Source organism: Helicoverpa zea, chromosome 5 (assembly GCF_022581195.2).
Source record: "Helicoverpa zea isolate HzStark_Cry1AcR chromosome 5, ilHelZeax1.1, whole genome shotgun sequence".
NCBI lineage: Eukaryota > Metazoa > Arthropoda > Insecta > Lepidoptera > Noctuidae > Helicoverpa > Helicoverpa zea.
The window spans coordinates 1,151,506-1,170,822 of NC_061456.1; the positions used below are offsets into that span (position 1 = coordinate 1,151,506).

The 19,317-nt window shown below is 34.3% G+C and overlaps 2 protein-coding genes and 1 non-coding gene across 3 annotated transcripts; 2 read left to right on the forward strand and 1 right to left on the reverse strand.

The window, feature by feature from the left end:
- The first annotated feature begins 3,260 nt into the window (after positions 1 to 3,260).
- Positions 3,261 to 8,641, forward strand: LOC124630614 (peroxidase-like). Its single transcript, XM_047164577.1, has 11 exons — positions 3,261 to 3,285; positions 3,564 to 3,719; positions 4,401 to 4,588; positions 4,896 to 5,094; positions 5,594 to 5,791; positions 6,169 to 6,310; positions 6,699 to 6,858; positions 7,218 to 7,385; positions 7,668 to 7,866; positions 8,187 to 8,292; positions 8,478 to 8,641. The coding sequence occupies exons 1-11, from the start codon at positions 3,261 to 3,263 to the stop codon at positions 8,572 to 8,574; spliced, it is 1,638 nt and encodes a 545-aa protein (XP_047020533.1). The 3' UTR covers positions 8,575 to 8,641.
- Positions 8,642 to 9,025: 384 nt separating this feature from the next.
- Positions 9,026 to 9,097, forward strand: Trnaq-uug. The gene has a single exon. It is a non-coding gene; the product is annotated as a tRNA-Gln (tRNA).
- Positions 9,098 to 9,816: 719 nt separating this feature from the next.
- Positions 9,817 to 19,009, reverse strand: LOC124630734 (peroxidase-like). The gene is made up of 12 exons (XM_047164712.1): positions 18,882 to 19,009; positions 14,460 to 14,599; positions 13,916 to 14,080; positions 13,353 to 13,540; positions 12,948 to 13,152; positions 12,459 to 12,656; positions 11,631 to 11,775; positions 11,254 to 11,410; positions 10,715 to 10,882; positions 10,384 to 10,582; positions 10,127 to 10,232; positions 9,817 to 9,953 (listed from the first exon to the last, which is right to left on the reverse strand). Exons 1-12 carry the CDS (start codon positions 19,007 to 19,009, stop codon positions 9,848 to 9,850), a joined length of 1,905 nt encoding a protein of 634 aa, XP_047020668.1. The 3' UTR covers positions 9,817 to 9,847.
- Positions 19,010 to 19,317: the final 308 nt, after the last annotated feature.

A 19,317-nucleotide genomic window follows, 5' to 3' on the forward strand; every position in this document is an offset into this window, starting at 1 on the left:
CTCCTGAAACTCTTGAACAAATCACTGAAAGGAGGTAATATGCGCGGCACATAGCTCGGAAACGCAATATCATGCAAATATTAAACTAGAAACATCTTTTACGTACAAAAGTGTTTGAGAGACTTTCATAACAGTCTTTGTACTCGCCTTAGGTTTTTTTTGGGATTTCAAGGATGAATGTCGTCATAAATGTCTTTGTGCTAGTTTTTTTTTTGGAATTTCATGGAATAATGACGTTTTCATTAAAATTTGAAGGTTTTATTGTTCAGGCGTTTACACCTACTGGTTTATTCCTAGATGTGTTTATGGTTGAATTAAAAAAAGTTGTACGTAAAATGTGTTTCTAAGCAAAATGTGGGTGTTATGACAATTTGGATAAGATTTTTTTTTTTTTTTTATATCAGACCAGTTGTGATCTGATTACAAATCATCCTGTACAATAGTTACGTATCTATACAAAAGTACATACAGGTATCACCTCAACTCTTCCTCACCTGTTATATTATGTAGAAGACCAATGTTATGATACTATGTTATTCTCACAATTTTCTGGTCAATGCCTTTTATGTGTATAAAAAACATGATTTACAACTGTTTTGATTTTATGTAATGGCAATTAATTTTTCGAGGCCAAAAATTACAAAACGTTGTATTTTTATAGAGGTATTAACATGTAGGTATTTCATAATATTATGAAGAATATTTTTTTGTTTGTTTGTACTCTAAAAAAAGCTCCGATACTGCAAGAGTTTAAAAATTATTTTTCGATTCTATCCGGCTACGGAAAATTATTTCACGGGTGATACCGTAGAAAAACCCTAGCTACTGATTGAATAAAGAAAGCATTTGAGTATTCAGTCATAAAATTACAGACTTTCTGAGGACTTTATTACCGACTTCACAAGACCTCAAAATCTTCCATACTTTTTGTTGTCAAAGTTAGTTGTTGATGTCATACAAATTATAGCAACAAATATAAATAACGAATAACTGGGACATCGCTTTGGCAATTAGCATTTAAATTAGAAAAAATAATACTTACAAACTAGATACCTATTTTATTCTAAAGATAGACATCAAAAAACTTCGTCAAAGTGAATTTTGCGTCTAAAGTTTACCAAGATAATTTTAATTAAGTACATAAAAATCTCAAAAAACTATGTAAAATTAGTGAGTAATAATTTTTATTTGTGGCGAGGACTCATCCTCCGAGCCTTTTTCCCAATCATGTTGTGGTCGGATTCCAGTCTAACCGGATTCAGCTGAGCACCAGTGCTTTACAAGAAGCGACTGCCTATCTGACCTCCTCAACCCAGTTACCCGGGCGACCCGATACCCCTTGGTTAGACTGGTGTCGTACTTACTGGCTTCTGACTACCCGTAACGACTGCCAAGAATGTTCAATGCCAGCCGTGACCTATAGTTTAACGTGCCATCCGAAACACAGTCAATGATGCCTAAGATATACTTAGAAAGTACATACAAGCTTAGAAAAGTTGCATTGGTAAGTACTTGCCTGACCTGGGATCGAACCCGCGCCCTCATACTTGAGAGGTTAGTCCTTTACCCACTAGGCCACCACGACTACCGACTATATTTGTGGCGAGGACTGTCCCACTAAAAATCTTAATCGTCTTCAAAATTAGAGTTACTAAATTGAATCTTTTGAATCAAGCCTTGATGGTCTAGTGATTATTTAGACTATGTTTATTATTTTTATACAAAGCACCACTATGTATATCCTGAAATCAAGGATTAACACACCACTTTATTTTCAATTCTATGAAGTAATTAGTCTGTTGGCTAGTCATATGTTTTACGAAAAGCCTTAAAATTCTCACTAACTAGTACAGTCACACACCTATAAGTAAACATGACCAATGTGTGTAAACGCCACGGACAACTAAATGCCCTGCGGAGGTGCCATAATGGAAAATCCCTTAACAACGTAGCGAGCCAAAATGTTGGTGTTCGAGGGAATAGTAACCTTAGCCTTTTTTGTAATACCAAAAATCGTTGACAGATATCTTAAAGCACCCCAGCGACTTCTTAGTTCACTCATATCTGATCGTTTTGTTCATGCCCACCGTGCGCATTTGCCCCTAGAAGAAAGATTCTGACCTACCTGCATTATGGCATCTCCGCTCATCTTTCTTTACTCACTGGTAAACGCACACACATAAACAATAGCAAGTTTGAACATATATAAGGATATGTAACGAATGACTATAATAAGTAACAAATAGTTGCAAAGAGAATAAACATGTTTTTTCTCATAGTTTTGTGTTTTAGTGTATTTAGTTCAGGTAGAGGGATTGTGTACGATAGCTTTACGGGAACTCCTGTAAGTCATGATGTGGTTACGCGACATATTAAGGATAATACAACTTTGTGAGTTTAGAACCTATATTTATTTTATTCTTGTGAAAGAATTATGGCATGTTTTATATAGCGTTATTATATAAGCAGAAACACATAGGAAGTGGTGAAGGGTGGGTCTTTTGGGGACTGTCTTTTGTTTTTGACATTCGAACAGTTCTATTTTATCAGCCTTCGAATTAACGATTTTGAGGTTGAGTTAGAAGAAAATGAAGTTCCTAGATACACAGAAAAATTTGCTTCATCTTAAAATATGACCCTGAATAAAATCTTCCATATTACGTCCTTTTTTGGAGAAAATATAAGTCAGTACCTTTACATTTTGAATTAATAAGAACCTGTAATTGCGTATAAATAAGTAATAAGCTTAGATACCAGATGATTAAGTTATCGTACTTAAGTTAAGTAGATCGTAATTGTTCATGGTTCAAGGTTAAATGTAATCGGCCTTAATTAATATTCTGTGGTTAAAACTAACAGGTAGCATAACAACACCATTATTCTATTTTAACTAAACATCATAGAACTACTTACATTGTTATTTTATATTTTCAAATACTTTGCAATAGTTCTGATTCCCAGAAAAATTTGCAATTTTTTCGGCCCAATTTTAATAAAATGCATTCTAAATTTAAATTAATATTATTTCACAAAGCTTTATAGTAATTTTAACATTAGCTCTAAACAGCATAGCTTAATGATTTCCCACATAATCTTGAGCTTAGTACATCTTATCTCCTCTATTTTAACCCTAAACACCTTTCAGTTGGTGCATAAACGATATTCAACCTTGTGATGCAGAAGAATGGAGACGTTTAGATGGATCTTGCAACAATTTGAGACACCCGGCCAGAGGAACTACTCATACACCATTTTACCGAATGCTACCGGCAGTTTCTGATAAAGGTAAATAATTTTTACCACCTTCGTAAGTAAATACGGTATAGTGTCGGGTCCAGATTTTTTATTAATAAAGGAGATTGCATAAAATTAAATAGTATATTATTTCTTAGGTTTGATCTTTAATATCGCTTAAAACTAAATATTGCTCAATAATAAGTAAAAGTATTAAAAAGCAACATTTACATAATCATTGCCATTTTAAGAGACATCGAAGTGGAAGAAAACTTAAACAGGTATTCATAGGTCACATTTACCATTAATTAATACTATATTTTTTACAGATTGTGGTTCAAACTCAAAGTCAGACCTGCCTCTTGTAAGACGAGTTAGAACCAATTTTCTGTCAGAAGCTCAAGTTCCAGATCAAACATTCACAGTACTGGCTTCATACTTTCTCGTGTTTGTATCGACAGATGTCAGCAATCTACATGACACAAGTAATGAACTCACTGTCAGTTAGAACACCCTCAGACTGCAAACTTAACATTCATCCAATAGTTGACCCGATGGTTAACCAAAATATTTTCTTAAAAAAATATTTATTAAAATCAAAGTTTTTAGTATGTCTAATAGCGGTTAAATATCAGGTGATCTTGAAATGTGCGTACTATCGTTCATCTTCACTCTGATTTATGAGCCTAAAACGAACTATCGGCCGACTAATTGTTTGCAGTGTGCATTCTCTTAGCAAATTTTCCGTAATAGTAACTTAAGTAAGAATGCGTTTTATAGATGTAAATGCAAAACTATGTTGTTATACTTGTTGTAATTTGTGGTCAAGATCTTGTTTATTTGTGTTTCGATTCTTGGATAAAAAAGCGGACGCGTTGAACTGGTAAGGTATCAAGGAAAATAGGTATTAAGTCAAGATCAAGCCAGGTTAAATCCCAAATACTTGTAACTGACTTATTATCTTCTGGGAAAACTACATACGATATTTACAGAATCTGTATTTGTCCTGTTATTTTTTAATTTTGCCAGTATGTCAACACCCTTGAATTGTTATTCTCGATCTCTATTTTGTAAGGGTATACACACATTCTACTTTGTAGTTCTTTGAACTTATATATAAAATACATATTTTTCTCATATTCTTGTGCTTCTGCCACATTTTTCAGTAAACTACATTCTCTGGACTCCATACTGCTGCCTTCCTAAAGGCCAGGAGGATGAAATGTGCGCCCCTATACAAGTGCCAGCTGATGACCCAGTGCATCGCTTCTCTGGTATTCGATGCTTTAACTTGACGAGACCTATGACTTTCCAAAGTCAGGGATGTCGAAAAAAAGATACGTTTCCTGAACGGGTAAGAACGAGTGATCTTCTTAAATCTTATTATGCAAAGACTATATGAAAGAGCTTAGAAGTTGTGATTGTTGGGAATGTTATCAAATCAACTGAAGTCGTCATTAACTCTATCCTAAATTTATTATTTCTTCTTCCATACCTTCCTATCAGATGTCGCAAATAACACTCTTTGCTGTCATGTCATCATTTACGCAATCCAAATCGACCAAAGTATTACGGATTTCCAAATCTGTTTTTTGTCTCACTTATTCATACACACATAGATACGGACAAGCTAACATAACAGAGATCCATTTTCTTTTCAGATAATGAGTGCCACACCACTATTCGATTTATCGAGCGTTTATGGAAATTCTTTGGACAAAGCGCTAGAAGGGAGACTGTTCAAAGGTGGATTGTTGAAGTATGAGGTTGAACATGGCAGAGTTTGGCCACCACAAGATGTCAATCATACATCTTGTCTTAGGAACCAAAAACCTTATGAAACGAGATGTCATAAGACGCGTAAGTTATTTAGCTCATATTATTTTTGCAGACCGTTGATTCGCTTTAAACTGCGCATTTTAATTTAAACATACATGGGTTCTATTTTTGTCTTGGTCAAGAGTTTGCTCTTAGCGATAAGCCATTGTAGCAATTACCGTAATCATAATTATGTAAAGTTAAATTCATAAACAGCGCGTTGAACATAATGAAGAATTAGGTACGAGTATTATACTTATTTCCTACTTCAATCGTAACACATTATTTAAGAACCGTGTAGTAATTAGTTTTTGTGCAGATCTGGGGAATAGTAAGATTTAAATTCTTTATTTTTAATAATGGATGGGTGAGCAATGTCTTCTTATGTGCTTCAAATAGCACGCAAAATCTTGCGTCTCTATGGATAAAATTTTCAGAATACGCCGTGCGGAGCTGTTTTATGCTCTTTGAAATTGATGCGTTTTGCTGAAATTATGTAATTTTTTATGGTTTAAAATAAAATCTATTATTTTATTTCCAGCATCTGACGAAATAAACTCTTTAATGCCAATAAACATCGTAACTATTTGGTTCTGGAGACTTCACAACCACATAGCTAACCGACTAGCGAAGATGAATCCCTGTTGGGATGATGAGAGATTGTTTTATACCACAAGAGACATTAATATAGCTATACAGGCCCAGATTCTGTTGTATGAGCTACTGCCGATGATGATGGGTAAGAACTTATGTAGTCATTAGTTTTTTGATGTGGAAACTTCTTTTTAACTTTTCACTTCTAGAGGTCACGTGACCGACAGATTTGAAAGACCGTAATAAGAAGTGGAGTCCGTGAGACGTACGGCGTTGTTTTTAAACGTTTTTTATTATTATTACCCTTTGACTCCCTAATTAGGACTCATTGCTCTCTTTACTTGCACCCAAATAATTGAAACCAAATGTAAGTAAAAATAGAAGTTAAATTGTTCATAATAATTTACCTTAATGCCAATCAAACTGTACTTTTCATTTTTATTGATCGTTCCAAATTAAAAATTTATTAAGTCATTTTAGCAATTATTTTACGTTAATTTAACAAGCAGTTTTGTTTTTCAGGATACGAAAACCTTATTAACGATGGAGTTTTGCACCCGCATGGTTTCAGAGACATTTACAAAGAGCAACTAACGCCACAGTTATCTATGGAATTTCCGCTAACATTACGATGGTTACATAAGATGCAGGAAGGCACTATAAAGTAAGCAATATATTATTTTAATTTGTCACATCGTTTATTTACTCAATAATTTTTGGATGTAAAAGTATTATTGACACTGTCCTTTAGGGCAATTATGATTCATCTGTACCTAATTGAATTCCTTAGTAACTTATGAATATGGTAAGTTAGTATATTTCACTCTAATACCGCTTAACCGGTTGAGAGTTTTGCAAAGAAACTGAGATCGTCAAATGTTTGCGGACACAAGACGTAGCTAGCTCTAGATACGTGGATATAACAAAAGAATACTGTGTTTTTTTTAATTCTTGTCTTTATATGTCAAATGTTTTTCTTTAATTTATATGTCAAATTTATTTCTTGAATTTATATGTCAAATGTTTTTCTTAATTCTTGTTTTCTTTTCTAGGATGTACGATGCCAACGGTACCTACATAAAGAAGGAGGCGATAGTTGACCTGTCTATAAGAACAGGTTACTTGGCAGTAGACAATAATATAGACTACCTGACACAAGGCAGCTTCAGACAACCCAGTGCTAAGATGGATGATCATGTTGTGGATCCTGATGTAAGGGTTTATTTAAATTTTAGGAGGAAGAAGTAAACACAGGATTTTTGAGTTCTATCTGTGTTTAATAAAATAATTTTCTCCTCAAAAGCCAAAAGTAAAATTAGTAAAGTTTTAAAATTATTATGAAGTTTTAAAACAAGATTTCATTTTAATGTCTTAAAACTATAACTTACTAATACCAATTTATATCTAGTCCCAAACTAGTGGCTAAACTGATTGATACAAAAGATAAATAAATAGGTACCTACTGCGGTGACAAACATTAGTCCACTTTTCATCCTGGTAAAGGAAGTAATTCCCCGTCATTTGATTGATGTACCATCATTGTATCATAATATTTACTTATGTTATTCCAGATGGCCGAGAGAATGGCCGGAATATTCCAAGTCTCCCAGGACACATTTTCCAGTGATTTGGCTAAAAACCGCCTCATGTACATTCAGCCTTATGTGAAGTATTTGGAGCACTTTAGTGGTAGAACTATCAGCAGTTTCGAAGACCTTGCGGAGTACTTTGAACCAGAGGTAAGATATTTCAATATGATTTGACCATCATAAGAGTCAAGTGGAAATAATTTTGGGGATTTTAAGAAACTTTCAAAAGCAGTCCGGAATCTGGACTTGATTATTGGTACAACCTTCGATGCATCAGAGAGTACGTATTTGTCGATTCTGCAACTTATCTCTTTCTCTGTTGTGTCGTGTTGAATTACCTACCGATCAATCGGACTATAAGCGAGTGTGGCAATGTAAAGTGAACTGATCGCAACAAAAGGAAGCCATTATAAAAATCATGTCCTTTTACAGGTTTTAGAAAAGCTTACAGAGCTATACAATTCGGTGGAAGACATAGACTTACTAGCAGCCATGTGGGTGGAAAAGCCACTAGATGGTGGTCGGGTTCCTCACATGTTCTACTGTATAGTTGTGGAACAGTTGCTTCGTACTATGCAGTCTGATCGGCACTGGTATGAGAGGCCTAATAGACCTCATGCGTTTACCATCGGTGAGTTGAGTCAGCACAGCAGGTTTCCTTCTCTCACTTTTCTATCTGTCATTAACTCACAGGTAATACTGTTATGGCTACCATATTGACTTTCACACAATCCATCCATCGTTCCTTTGGTCGTCTCCTTCTTCTACATATATCCATTATCATTCATGCCTAGACCTTCGTCCCAACATGATAGTCATTAACTCATTCTTCTGCATCACTTAGGTACATTATTTATAAAATGGCAGTGGGTTTTCACAAATGTAGTTATTTGATGATCGAAAATGTCATTACTGCTTGTTTTGCTTGATGATGACTTTTTTGTTGTACAGAACAACTTCAAGAAATAAGAAAGGTGTCGATTGCAAGAGTTTTATGCGATGTTGGAGATACTGTCTCTCATATACAAGCGAGAGCCTTCCTAAGAATTGGACCTGAGTAAGTTAACATTCTAAAACATCTATATTCCCTTACAGTTTGGTCATCATTATGTGTATGGCACCAAAAGATTTAAGTCCTAATTATGTGTGTAATAGAAGGACAATTTTTCGATTCAAAATTGTATTAATATTTTATCGAAACCTTACCTTCCTAGAACGTTTTTTGATTTTATTTTTTTACAGGAATCCAATGCAAAGTTGTGAAGAAATACCAGATATCAACATAAAAGCCTGGAAAGACTACACTTGCGGCAAAAAAATTAAGTCACCGTGTGACTAATTATTTAATAAATTAAGTTAAATTATGAAATAGGCTTAAATCGATTATAGAATAAAAGATGTTTTAAGTGTTCTTTTAACTGTGCATTCAGTAACTTTTACCTTTCAGTGTTCCGTGTTAATATTTTTTTACCAATATTAGAATATTATTTCAAAGTAATTTTGAATAACCTATTATAAGAGAAAGATTTATAATCTAACCCATCTGCGTGAATTCTACGAACAATGTTAACAATGCGATTCTCGTATAGGAAACGTCGTAGGTATTAGAAAGTAAACAATCAAATAAACTTAACAGCTGTGACCACACAACACAGAATATGTGTGAATAGTATGTTTACAATCTAAATCGTGCATGAAGTGAATCGTGAGACATAAAACTTATCAATAAGTGACGTCATGCGAAATGCGTGTAGTGAAAGGGAAGCGCCATTTCGCGTATCATATCAACCGGTTCCATGGTGTAATGGTTAGCACTCTGGACTTTGAATCCAGCGATCCGAGTTCAAATCTCGGTGGAACCTTCGTTTTATACTTCGATATATTCCACTAATCACTCAAAAATCGACATTCAAATATTAATTGATTGTATAGTGAAAAACAATAGAAAAATAGAAACACGAGTAATTCGTGTTTATTTTGTTTTTGTAACAATACAAAGTAATTTTTTATGAAAGGAAAAGTAATCAATTAGTATTTATTGAAACCGCCTGCCATTTGTTTAATGAATTGAGCGATTACAAATCAATTAAGATTCTTTATCTAAATGGATTAATGTTTATTTTTATTAACCCACCGATGATGACCTGTAAATTGAGAACCTTACGTCTTGCTACTTGCGGATAAGATAATTAAAATGATTAAAATAACATTTGGAAAACTTAATCTTAGTAGTAATTCTAATAAACTTGTAAAAATCGATTACCTACCTAGTTACGCGGAGATATATATACCTAAATCAGCATCTTAATTGATTGAAATTCATAGTTAATACAGATTTGGAACTAATAGTATAAGCGTACGAAAATTTAGAGTGTTACAGTTAAGTATTAATAATTACTAATAAAGGAGATAAATAAAGAAAATAAAACTATTTACCGGTAGATAATAACTGATTATTTAATAATCGATTTTATATTATCAAGCTTTTATTAATATTTCAAGTTCATTATCTAGATTGTAAATAAAATATTAATGGCGACCAGTTTGAAGGGGTCAAACACCTCAGGTTATATAACAACTTATTTACATAATATGGTTTCACATTATCATGTTTATATCGGTTTATATTGATTCCAATATAAAGGTCGTTCACACGATACATCCTTCCAAGCTCTGTAGTCTATTTGGGGAATTTTGTTGCAGCTGTCAATTTTGTTGCTAAAAATAATAAAAGTCGTAGTTATTAGAAAATACATAAAACATCAGTATCAAAAATAGTATATATGTATTTTTTTTTGAATAGCAACACTAGAAGAAAATATTTCCGCGAAGTAAAAAAGAAGAATAGGTATTTTATTTTTTTTTTAATAAAATCAATTTTGTAAACTTACTTGATGCCAGCCTTCAAAAATGCACGTGGTTGAATCTTTGTTACTGTGTCTCCGACATCACAGAGAATTCTTGCAATTGTAATCTTCCTTATTTCTGCCAGTTGTACTGAAAGCAACATTTTTATTATAATGAGTAACACCAAGTTATGGGACGTTTAAAAAAAACTATTGAGGGAACAGGGCAGGAGGAAGAAGAAATGTAGAAATTGGACAATTCTAGTTATTTCAAACTTGTTCAATCGATACAAAATACTTACGAGCATTGAAAGCATTAGGACGATTCGGTCTTTCGTACCAATGTCTGTCAGCTATAATATTACGTCTTAGCTGGTCAATGACGAGACAGTAGAAGGTTGGAGGCACAAAACCTCCGCGTATCGGTCTTTCCGTCCATATGCCAGCTAGAAGATCCATGTCTTCTACTCTTTCATACATTTCTCTTAGGACTTCAATCCTCTGAAAATGAAGAAATATTTAATGATGATGAACATTAGAGGTATAGTTCCGATTATTCTGTCTAAGGTGATAAGATGAAAAGACGACAATAATAAAAAATCGTGATGACTTTGAAAACTAAATATTACGAACCTCAGGATCAATAATTCCACGAAGATCACCAAAGCTTCTGACTGGCTTTCCGAAACACACCTCTCTGTACTTGACATAAGGTTGAAAACCGAAGTAACGGTTTTTTGCCATATCATTGGTCATCAAATCGGACACCCTTTGATGAGGCCCTAGACCCTGTTCTGTCATCTATAATGAAGATTGAAACATCCATTAATATGAAATTAGGATTAAAATTATGTCACCTTAACGCAACACGCGTTAAGGTGACATAATTTTTGTTAATGATTTAGATCCGTTTACATAATGACATAACAGTTTAGATTATAGTCTTGATCATAGATCTATACTAATGTTATAAAGAGGTAGAATTTGTAAGTTGGTCGGATTTCTAGAATTCTTTCACTGATGATAGCTACAATATTCCATAGGCTATGTTTTATCCCGATACGGGCAGTAGTTCCCACGGGACACGGGTGAAACCGCGAAAAGACGGCTAGTTTGAAATAATAGGATCACTGGAGTTTCTTCATCAGATAGTGATTAGGTACTCTACTTACATCAGGATCAGCAATATAATCAATGTTAGCACTTCCTTGTCTAAAACTGCCCTGAGTAATATAGTCCATATTGTTGTCTACTCCGAAGAAACCAGTCCTCAAGGTAAGGTTCACTATGGGGAACTGTTTTAGGTAATGGCCGTCTTTGTCGTACATCCTGAAAAATAAGATATAAAGGTTTTTCTTCAAAAGACTGACTTAAGAATTTTCTTGAAGTAAATTTGGTAAAGATGATATACGATATGCAATCCGTATACGCAATGCTTGAAAGAAGCGAAATGGACTGCAGGAGATTTACTTATTTAATAACGACATATTTTGCCATATAAGAAAAGCATACATTTATATAAACTAGAGAAGGAAAAACATGAACTCACTTCAAAGAGCCTTCTTGGACGGTGTGCAGCCATCTTAAAGCGAATGGATATTCCAGAGACACTTGAGGCAGTACTTTCTCATTATAAATATCCCTGAAACCTCCATTGGGTACTATGACACCATCTTTGACTAGGTTTTCATATCCTGAAATATTCATAAGTACTGTAGCGCGTGGTGCGCCAGGAACCGGGGATCCTCAGGATATTAAATTAAAACATTCAATAATAACTTTAACTTTGCGTTTATTCGCTGACTCGGGGGTGAAGTGACACACCTCAATATAAAAACTATTCTATTTCTATTTATATCATTGTCCGGCCAGTATCAATTACAATTAATAAAACCTACTTCTAATCTACTTCAGTACTACATCTCTACAGTACTTAGGAGCATATAAAGCATATTTTACTACAAAAAGCAAAAGCTTCATAAAACTGTGCGATAGAAAATTTTAACTCAAAGAGACTATGAAACCTTGTTAGTCTAGTAGTAATTAAATAGAAAATATTTTCACTCTAAAGTACGTTTTAGTCCAGCATACATTAATATCATTTTCATAAATTACCACAAAATATTATCGTGTATCGTGTAAGTACGAAATTTGAAGGTCTTTGATCCAAAAAAGTTTTTACATAAATTAATATTCATTGTAGCGGGATTCTTTCTTTTATGTGCTCTAGAAACAATTTACCCATAAGTTAAAAAGTTGATACATCGTTGAAACATGTTGCGGTTACTAAGTGGGATCAAATCTTTGTATGTAAAATACTTTGGAGAAAATACTTTACAGAAATTGATAAATATTATTTTTTTGGCACTGTTCTTACCTAAAAACACTGGAAGCAGCTCATAATAATTCATTTGGATGAAAACAGCAATATTTATATCTCTGGCAGTGGCAAATAGTTTCTCATCGTTCCAACAAGGGTTGACCTTAGCCAACTCTGTAGCGATGAAGTTGTGGTTTCTCCAAAACCAGACAGCCATGAGGTTGATAGAACCTAAGGTATTGCCTCCGTCTTCAGCTGTAAACGTAAGGAATTATTAGAAGAGGTACTAAGTTCTTCGTATGGCTCTGAATAGTGTAGACGTTATTAAAATTAGCAAGCTAATAGGTTCATTTAATAATAATTCAAATTAGAACTCAGTAAAAATAATTATTATAGTTTCTAAAACAGACAGCTGAATAGAATGATGACTCATAATTTTTATTTGTAGTAAAAATCATTTAAAAAAATTGTTAATATTTGATGTATCCGTTAATTGTATTCATTGTGTTGCTAGTTACCAATTACTATCTTATGAAAAATACTTACGCATATCATGACATCTAGTCTCATGAGGTCTTTGGTTCAAGAAACAGACGTTAGCTGTCGTCTTACTACTGGGAGGCCAGATCCTACCATTATCCACTTCGAACTTCAATAGTCCTCCTTTGAACAACCTGCCCTTTTCTTGTAAGTTCTTTATGTAATTGCCGTACACTACAGAAAGGTCTATGAGGGGTGTTGAAGAAATTATCTGCAGGATAAACAAAAGAAGATCTGGGTAAATTATCATTATTTAAATCCTTTTTTCTGCCCATGATATGGGATGAGTCTGGATCCAGCACAATTTGCTTAGTCTAGATACCTTTAAGTAGTTTCTCACGAGATTTTTTCAAAATTGTTTGGTCAAAAATCAAGATTCAGTTTCTTAATTCAACAGAAAATGTTACTTACTCTTTCTGGTGTAGTCCCTTTAGGTATGCACCCAATGCTCTGGAAAGACTCTGGTCTGGTCATGTTCAAACAACGGATACCGGAGAAGCGATGCACCGGGTCATCTTCAGGAATCTTGTTAGGGACGCAGTATGGGTCTGATTTACCTTTCTCCATACAACAGTATGGGCGCCATAGAATGTAGTTTACTGAAAGAAGAATGATAGATTACGAATACGATGGACATGAACATGGACAAAATACGATAGAAAAATATTGCGAGGAATATCGATATTTCGTAAGAACTGTGAATGTGAAAAACAGGCAGGAAAGCAAATAATCAGTTGAGAGCATTAACACTCGAAAAAGTTTGCAAAAAACCTGAATACCATAATTAACTGTAATTCTTGTGATTGATAAGCAAAATTAGTCCTGCATGCCTGCAGTTTTCATTCGCACTACATAATACATATATTAGAAGAACTTTAGCTTGAAATTCGCAGGGAAGCAGTAGCCAACAAGCTCCGATTGTAAGAAAAGAACTTCAATGACTAATGATAATAATAACAACAACAATATCTTACCTGTATCATGTAGAGAAACGACATCACCAGACAAGAAGACGAAGGCATGAATAGCCAGCTGCGTGTACCTCTGACTGGGCACTTTACCGACTGATATCAGTCGTGTTCTCAGTAGACGAGCGAGGGGCATTTCGTTGCCTGATAGTGTCTTCTTTGGCTCGAAATCTGTTGGAAGACACAGCGTTATAGTGTAGATGATAATTTTTAGAGGCTTCAATAATATTGATATTGAATTATAATATTGAAGTTTTCATAGTTGTGCGTGTATCGTAGTCCAGGAAAAAACAAAACATGTCAATTTCTTGAGCTCTACTAAAATGAGTGTAATGTTCAAATTGTTTAAGCAAATTATTATTTTTAAATAGACAGCAGCTGTTAGGATTCTAACAAACAATATTGCCCAAAGTCTTCCATTTTTGTTTGAAGAATGTTGTGGTTTATGGAAAGTGTCTTATTTTTCGACAGCGCCTCCAAGGTCTACTTTAAGACCGCCTTTCAAACATTAATGAGACAACATTAGGCTTATTAAAAATTTTATCATTACCTTTGTCATAAATAGCTGGCAGTATCCTAGTGAAGGGCGTGTGGCTGGCTCCTCTGGGTGGGTTCTTCAGGTTGTTGCAGGACCCATCCACTCGTCTCCCTTCTAGAGGATCACATGGTTCTATCTCTGTTACGCACCAGCTGATAACGAATTATATTATATTTTTATATAAAAGAAATATTTATCCAAATCTAGAAATTCGATGAGTACACTTTTATTTTTAATACATCGTACTTGAACTCCACTAAGAAAAATTAAAACGGGTGGCTGTCTTTCGTCTTAATTGACGAATTCAGAAATTGGAAATAAATGTCAGGTACTTGTTATTAAATTCAAAGCAAAATACACTTTTTCTCTATTTCTCAAAAAAAAAAAACTGAGCAGGTACAAATACTATAAACAAAATTATAAATTTTAAAAAACCCCCGACCCAAAAAAAGTACGCAATTAGTATGACAAAAGGTTAAAAACGCTAAACCCTATAAAAAGCAAAAAATAACTTTTAACACTACGTAAGTACCAACTAAAGCATGTCAGACTAAACTAAATTTTGTCGTGTCGGGGGACCGCTCTAATTTATTAGCCTAACGTTAGAAGTAATTAAGTATATACTACTTATAACTGTGTATATAATTTTGTTTTATACGAATGTTGTAATTAGGTAGGTATCATTTGATTTATGTAAGTGTTTTTGAAGGTAAAAAGCGGTCCCCCTTCTTTCAGTTAATTTCTTTTATTTTAAGATGGGGTCAAAGTCAAAGTCAAAGTCAAAATCATTTATTAAAATAGGCTAATACGATTAGCACTTTTTAACGTCAAGATTTTACAAGAATGACAGCACCCCCAAAACGCCCCCCTTTCACCACTTCCTAGTGTTATGGCTGGAAAGAAGAAGCGGTGAAGAACAAACTTCCCAGCAACACAGCTGTCTATACAATTTAATTATTATTAATTTATTTTACAATTATACAATTCAATTTTATCAATTATTAATTTAAAACACCGAAAAATACAAAATAAAATAAAGCACTTTTGTTCCACTTCAGAGCTGCCATCTGCGTTTATCTGTGAAATAATCATTAACATTATAATATGCCTTTTTAACAAGAATTTCTTTGATTTTGTTTTTAAAGGAACTGTCCGTTAATTCCAACAGATGAACCGGAATTTTGTTATAAATGCGTACACAAAGCCCCACAAATGAACCGTGCACCTTATGTAGACGATAATTAGGTGCGGTTAACTTATGTTTATTTCTAGTATTAAAATGATGTACGTCGCTGTTTTTACTATATGAATCTAGGTTTTGCCTTACGTATATTATATTGGCATAAATGTATTGAGACGCCACAGTCAGAATACCAATATCCTTAAACCTTTCCCTAAGGGAGACTCTAGCACCAAGTTTGTATATAGCACGGACAGCGCGCTTCTGTAGTACGAAAACATTCTCGATATCGGCAGCATTGCCCCACATAAGAATTCCGTAGGACATGATGCAGTGAAAATAGCTAAAGTACACTAAACGCGCCGTGGCTACATCGGTGAGAGCTCTTACTTTCCTGACAGCGTACGCAGCAGAGCTTAATTTACCAGTGATGCCAGTTATATGCTCACCCCATTGAATTTTGGAGTCTACTGTTATCCCTAGAAAAGTCGTAGCATGTACCGTTTCAAGTTCCTCATTGTTCAAAATTACACCGGGACCGAGATTTTTTACATTGGGCAAAGCAAATTTAATACATTTTGTTTTCTTCGTATTCAAAACTAAATTATTGGCTGTAAACCATTGCGTTACTAGTGAAAGACAAGAATTCACGTCATCAAAATCTACTCTATTCCTATCAACTTTAAAAATTAGAGATGTGTCATCAGCAAACAATACTACATCACACAATGATTTTAAATAATATGGCAAGTCATTAATGTATACAAGAAACAAAAAATGACCTAAAATCGACCCTTGCGGTACGCCCAAATGAACGGGTAGATTGGAAGATTTGACACCATTAACGTCAACACATTGCATTCTACCGCTTAAATATGAGCTAATAACACTAAGTGCGCTGTCTCTAATACCATAATACTTTAGCTTCTTGGTAAGCGTTTCATGTTGGACGCAGTCGAACGCCTTAGAGAGATCACAGAACACCCCGATAGCATTCTGTGACTTCTCCCACGCACTGAATATATGTTTCAGTAGAGCAACTCCGGCATCCGTTGTGGAGCGACCCTTTGTAAAACCGTATTGTTCCGCATGTAAAATATTGTACGAATTAAAATGCCGGAGGAGTTGATTTAAAATTAGCTTTTCAAAAATTTTGCTCAACGCGGGCAGAATTGAAATCGGTCTAAAGTTGCCTAGATCGTTCTTGCTCCCGGATTTAAAGAGAGGTATAACTTTACTGTATTTCATAAGTTCAGGAAAGGTACCTGAGTCAATGCACTCATTAAATATACGAGCTAAATAGGGCGCAATATCGTCAATAATACAGTTTAAGACTTTAACAGAGATACCCCATAAATCACCTGTCTTTTTTGAATTTAATGACTTGAAGGTTCTTACTATGTCATAAGGTGAAATATAACTAAAGGTAAATGTGGCTTCACATTGACTAACACTACTACGTAAAAGGTTTTCGGCGTTGGTGGCAGAGGAGTCTAAGCCGCTAGTGGTCTTGATTGGAATATTAGAGAAGAATGTGTTAAATTCGCGAGCTACATCAGAATCTTTCTCATAAACTTGATTCTCATTAATGATTTTATACTGATTATCACGCTGTTTGATTTTCCCGGTCTCGCTATTTATAATATTCCACGTCGCTTTTATTATACTCTTACTATTCTTAATTTTATTACTGAAATACATTGATTTTGCCGCATGACAAACTTTTTTAAACAATTTAGAATAATTCCTAACAAATCTAATAAAATTTTCATCAAAATTATAATTTTTCATTTCATACAACTCATACAGCTTAACTCTACTCTTGTAAATGCCGGGGGTAGCCCACTCATTGAAGTTAGCCGTTTCTTTTAGTACGAGCGTTTTGGTTTTAAAACTAGAATTAAATTCGTATTTTATTATATCAAATAGTGCTCCGTACATTAAATGGGGATTGTTTTTATTTAATATTTCATTGTCTAGTTTCGCGTTAATATTATTTTTAAAACTATTAAAACGACTGGTTGTTAAGGGCCGACATGTTATTTCCCGCTTGATTTTATTCTTTTTATCAGGAAACCGCGCCAGTTGACCACAATGATCGGAAGTTAGGCCATTGGTAATCAGAGTCTCTGTGGCGCTACAATTAGTAAATATATTATCTAAACAGGTTGACGAGGTTGCCGTAATTCGAGTTGGTTCTAGAAATAAATTTACTAAGTTAAATGATTTAAATAAGTTTAGCAACCTTGTAGTTAAAGAAGATGATTCTAAAATATTAACATTGAAGTCACCGCAAACTAAAAGTGATTTACTAGTGGAATTAAGTTTAGAGAGAGAATTTTCCATTACTGATTCAAAAGTGTTAAAATCACCTGAAGGAGGCCTGTATACACAAATTATAACAAACTGCTCCAGTTCAACACATGATAATTCTACATTGCGCTCGACTGATAATTTTACTATATCTGAACGTTCCTTACACTTTAAATTATTAGTTACAATTATAAGAGAGCCACCATGGATGGCTTCCTTTCTAACGAATGAACTTTGTACTGTATAATTACTGTTATTAAGGAATATTATTTCACTATTTCTGTGCCAGTGCTCAGTCGGTCAGGTCGCTCTATGCGATCTCGGACAAAGGATGCTGTTTAACAATCCTCATAACATACTGGCTCTGGGAGAATTGCACAGATTGAGAAACAACAAAGATTAACCTTTGGTCATTCTAGATTTTCAGCGAAGATATAAATCGGTTTATCCATTTCATTCCGGCATTCCAGGGTTTCATCCGCCACATCCCATTTCCAGTATCAGTATCAATTGAAGAGAACTAGTCAAGACAAATTCAACGAGCCCAAACTCGATGGGTTTACTAAAAGGCAGTTCAGGGTTACGTCTCCTACCTTCGTGCCCTAACAGCAGACCAGCTCGGTGGTTCCAGAAGACATTAGTGTTTCAAATTTCAGATCCCACACATGCTTGCAAGTAAACTGAGCGTGTAACATTCTTCTCACACCTAACAAACGAGCTGATGACCTTGAAGACCTGAACCGATTTCCACCAAACATAGCTAAGAACACTCCCGAATGACACTCCTTTTAAACAAAAAAAACCGCATTACAATCGGATCATCCGTTTGGGAGCTACGATGCCACATACACACACACACACGCACACACACACAGACACGTCAAACTTATAACACCCCGGTCGTTTTTGCGTCGGGGGTTAAAAATAATGTAAATACTCACAAAGTCGTATTAGTCTTGTCATGGCGTTTCACATCTTCAATAGTTATAGGAACTCCATGGTACGAATCATAAAACAGCGCCCCTTTCACATCACAGAATAAAAAGCCCAACAGTACAAGACGTAACATCTTGTCAAGTCAACTCATTGAATTGAAATAAATTCAAAAATTAACAAAACCACTAAAACATCGATTTCGATAAACTAGTTTCAAATGATGTCAGTATGGTAATGATTAGATTTCGGGTCAATCACCCCTTAATTACAAAAAAAAAAAACATTTAAAATTTTTCTGTAGTCTCGTTAAAAGTGTCTGACAATCTGTCTGACTTTAATGAACAAACGTTTATTTTGCAATAGTGAAAAGTTAAAATCTTGCTTCATTATTTACTTCAGTAAAACCACATACTACTTGCACTTGTTTCAATAAACCTCATA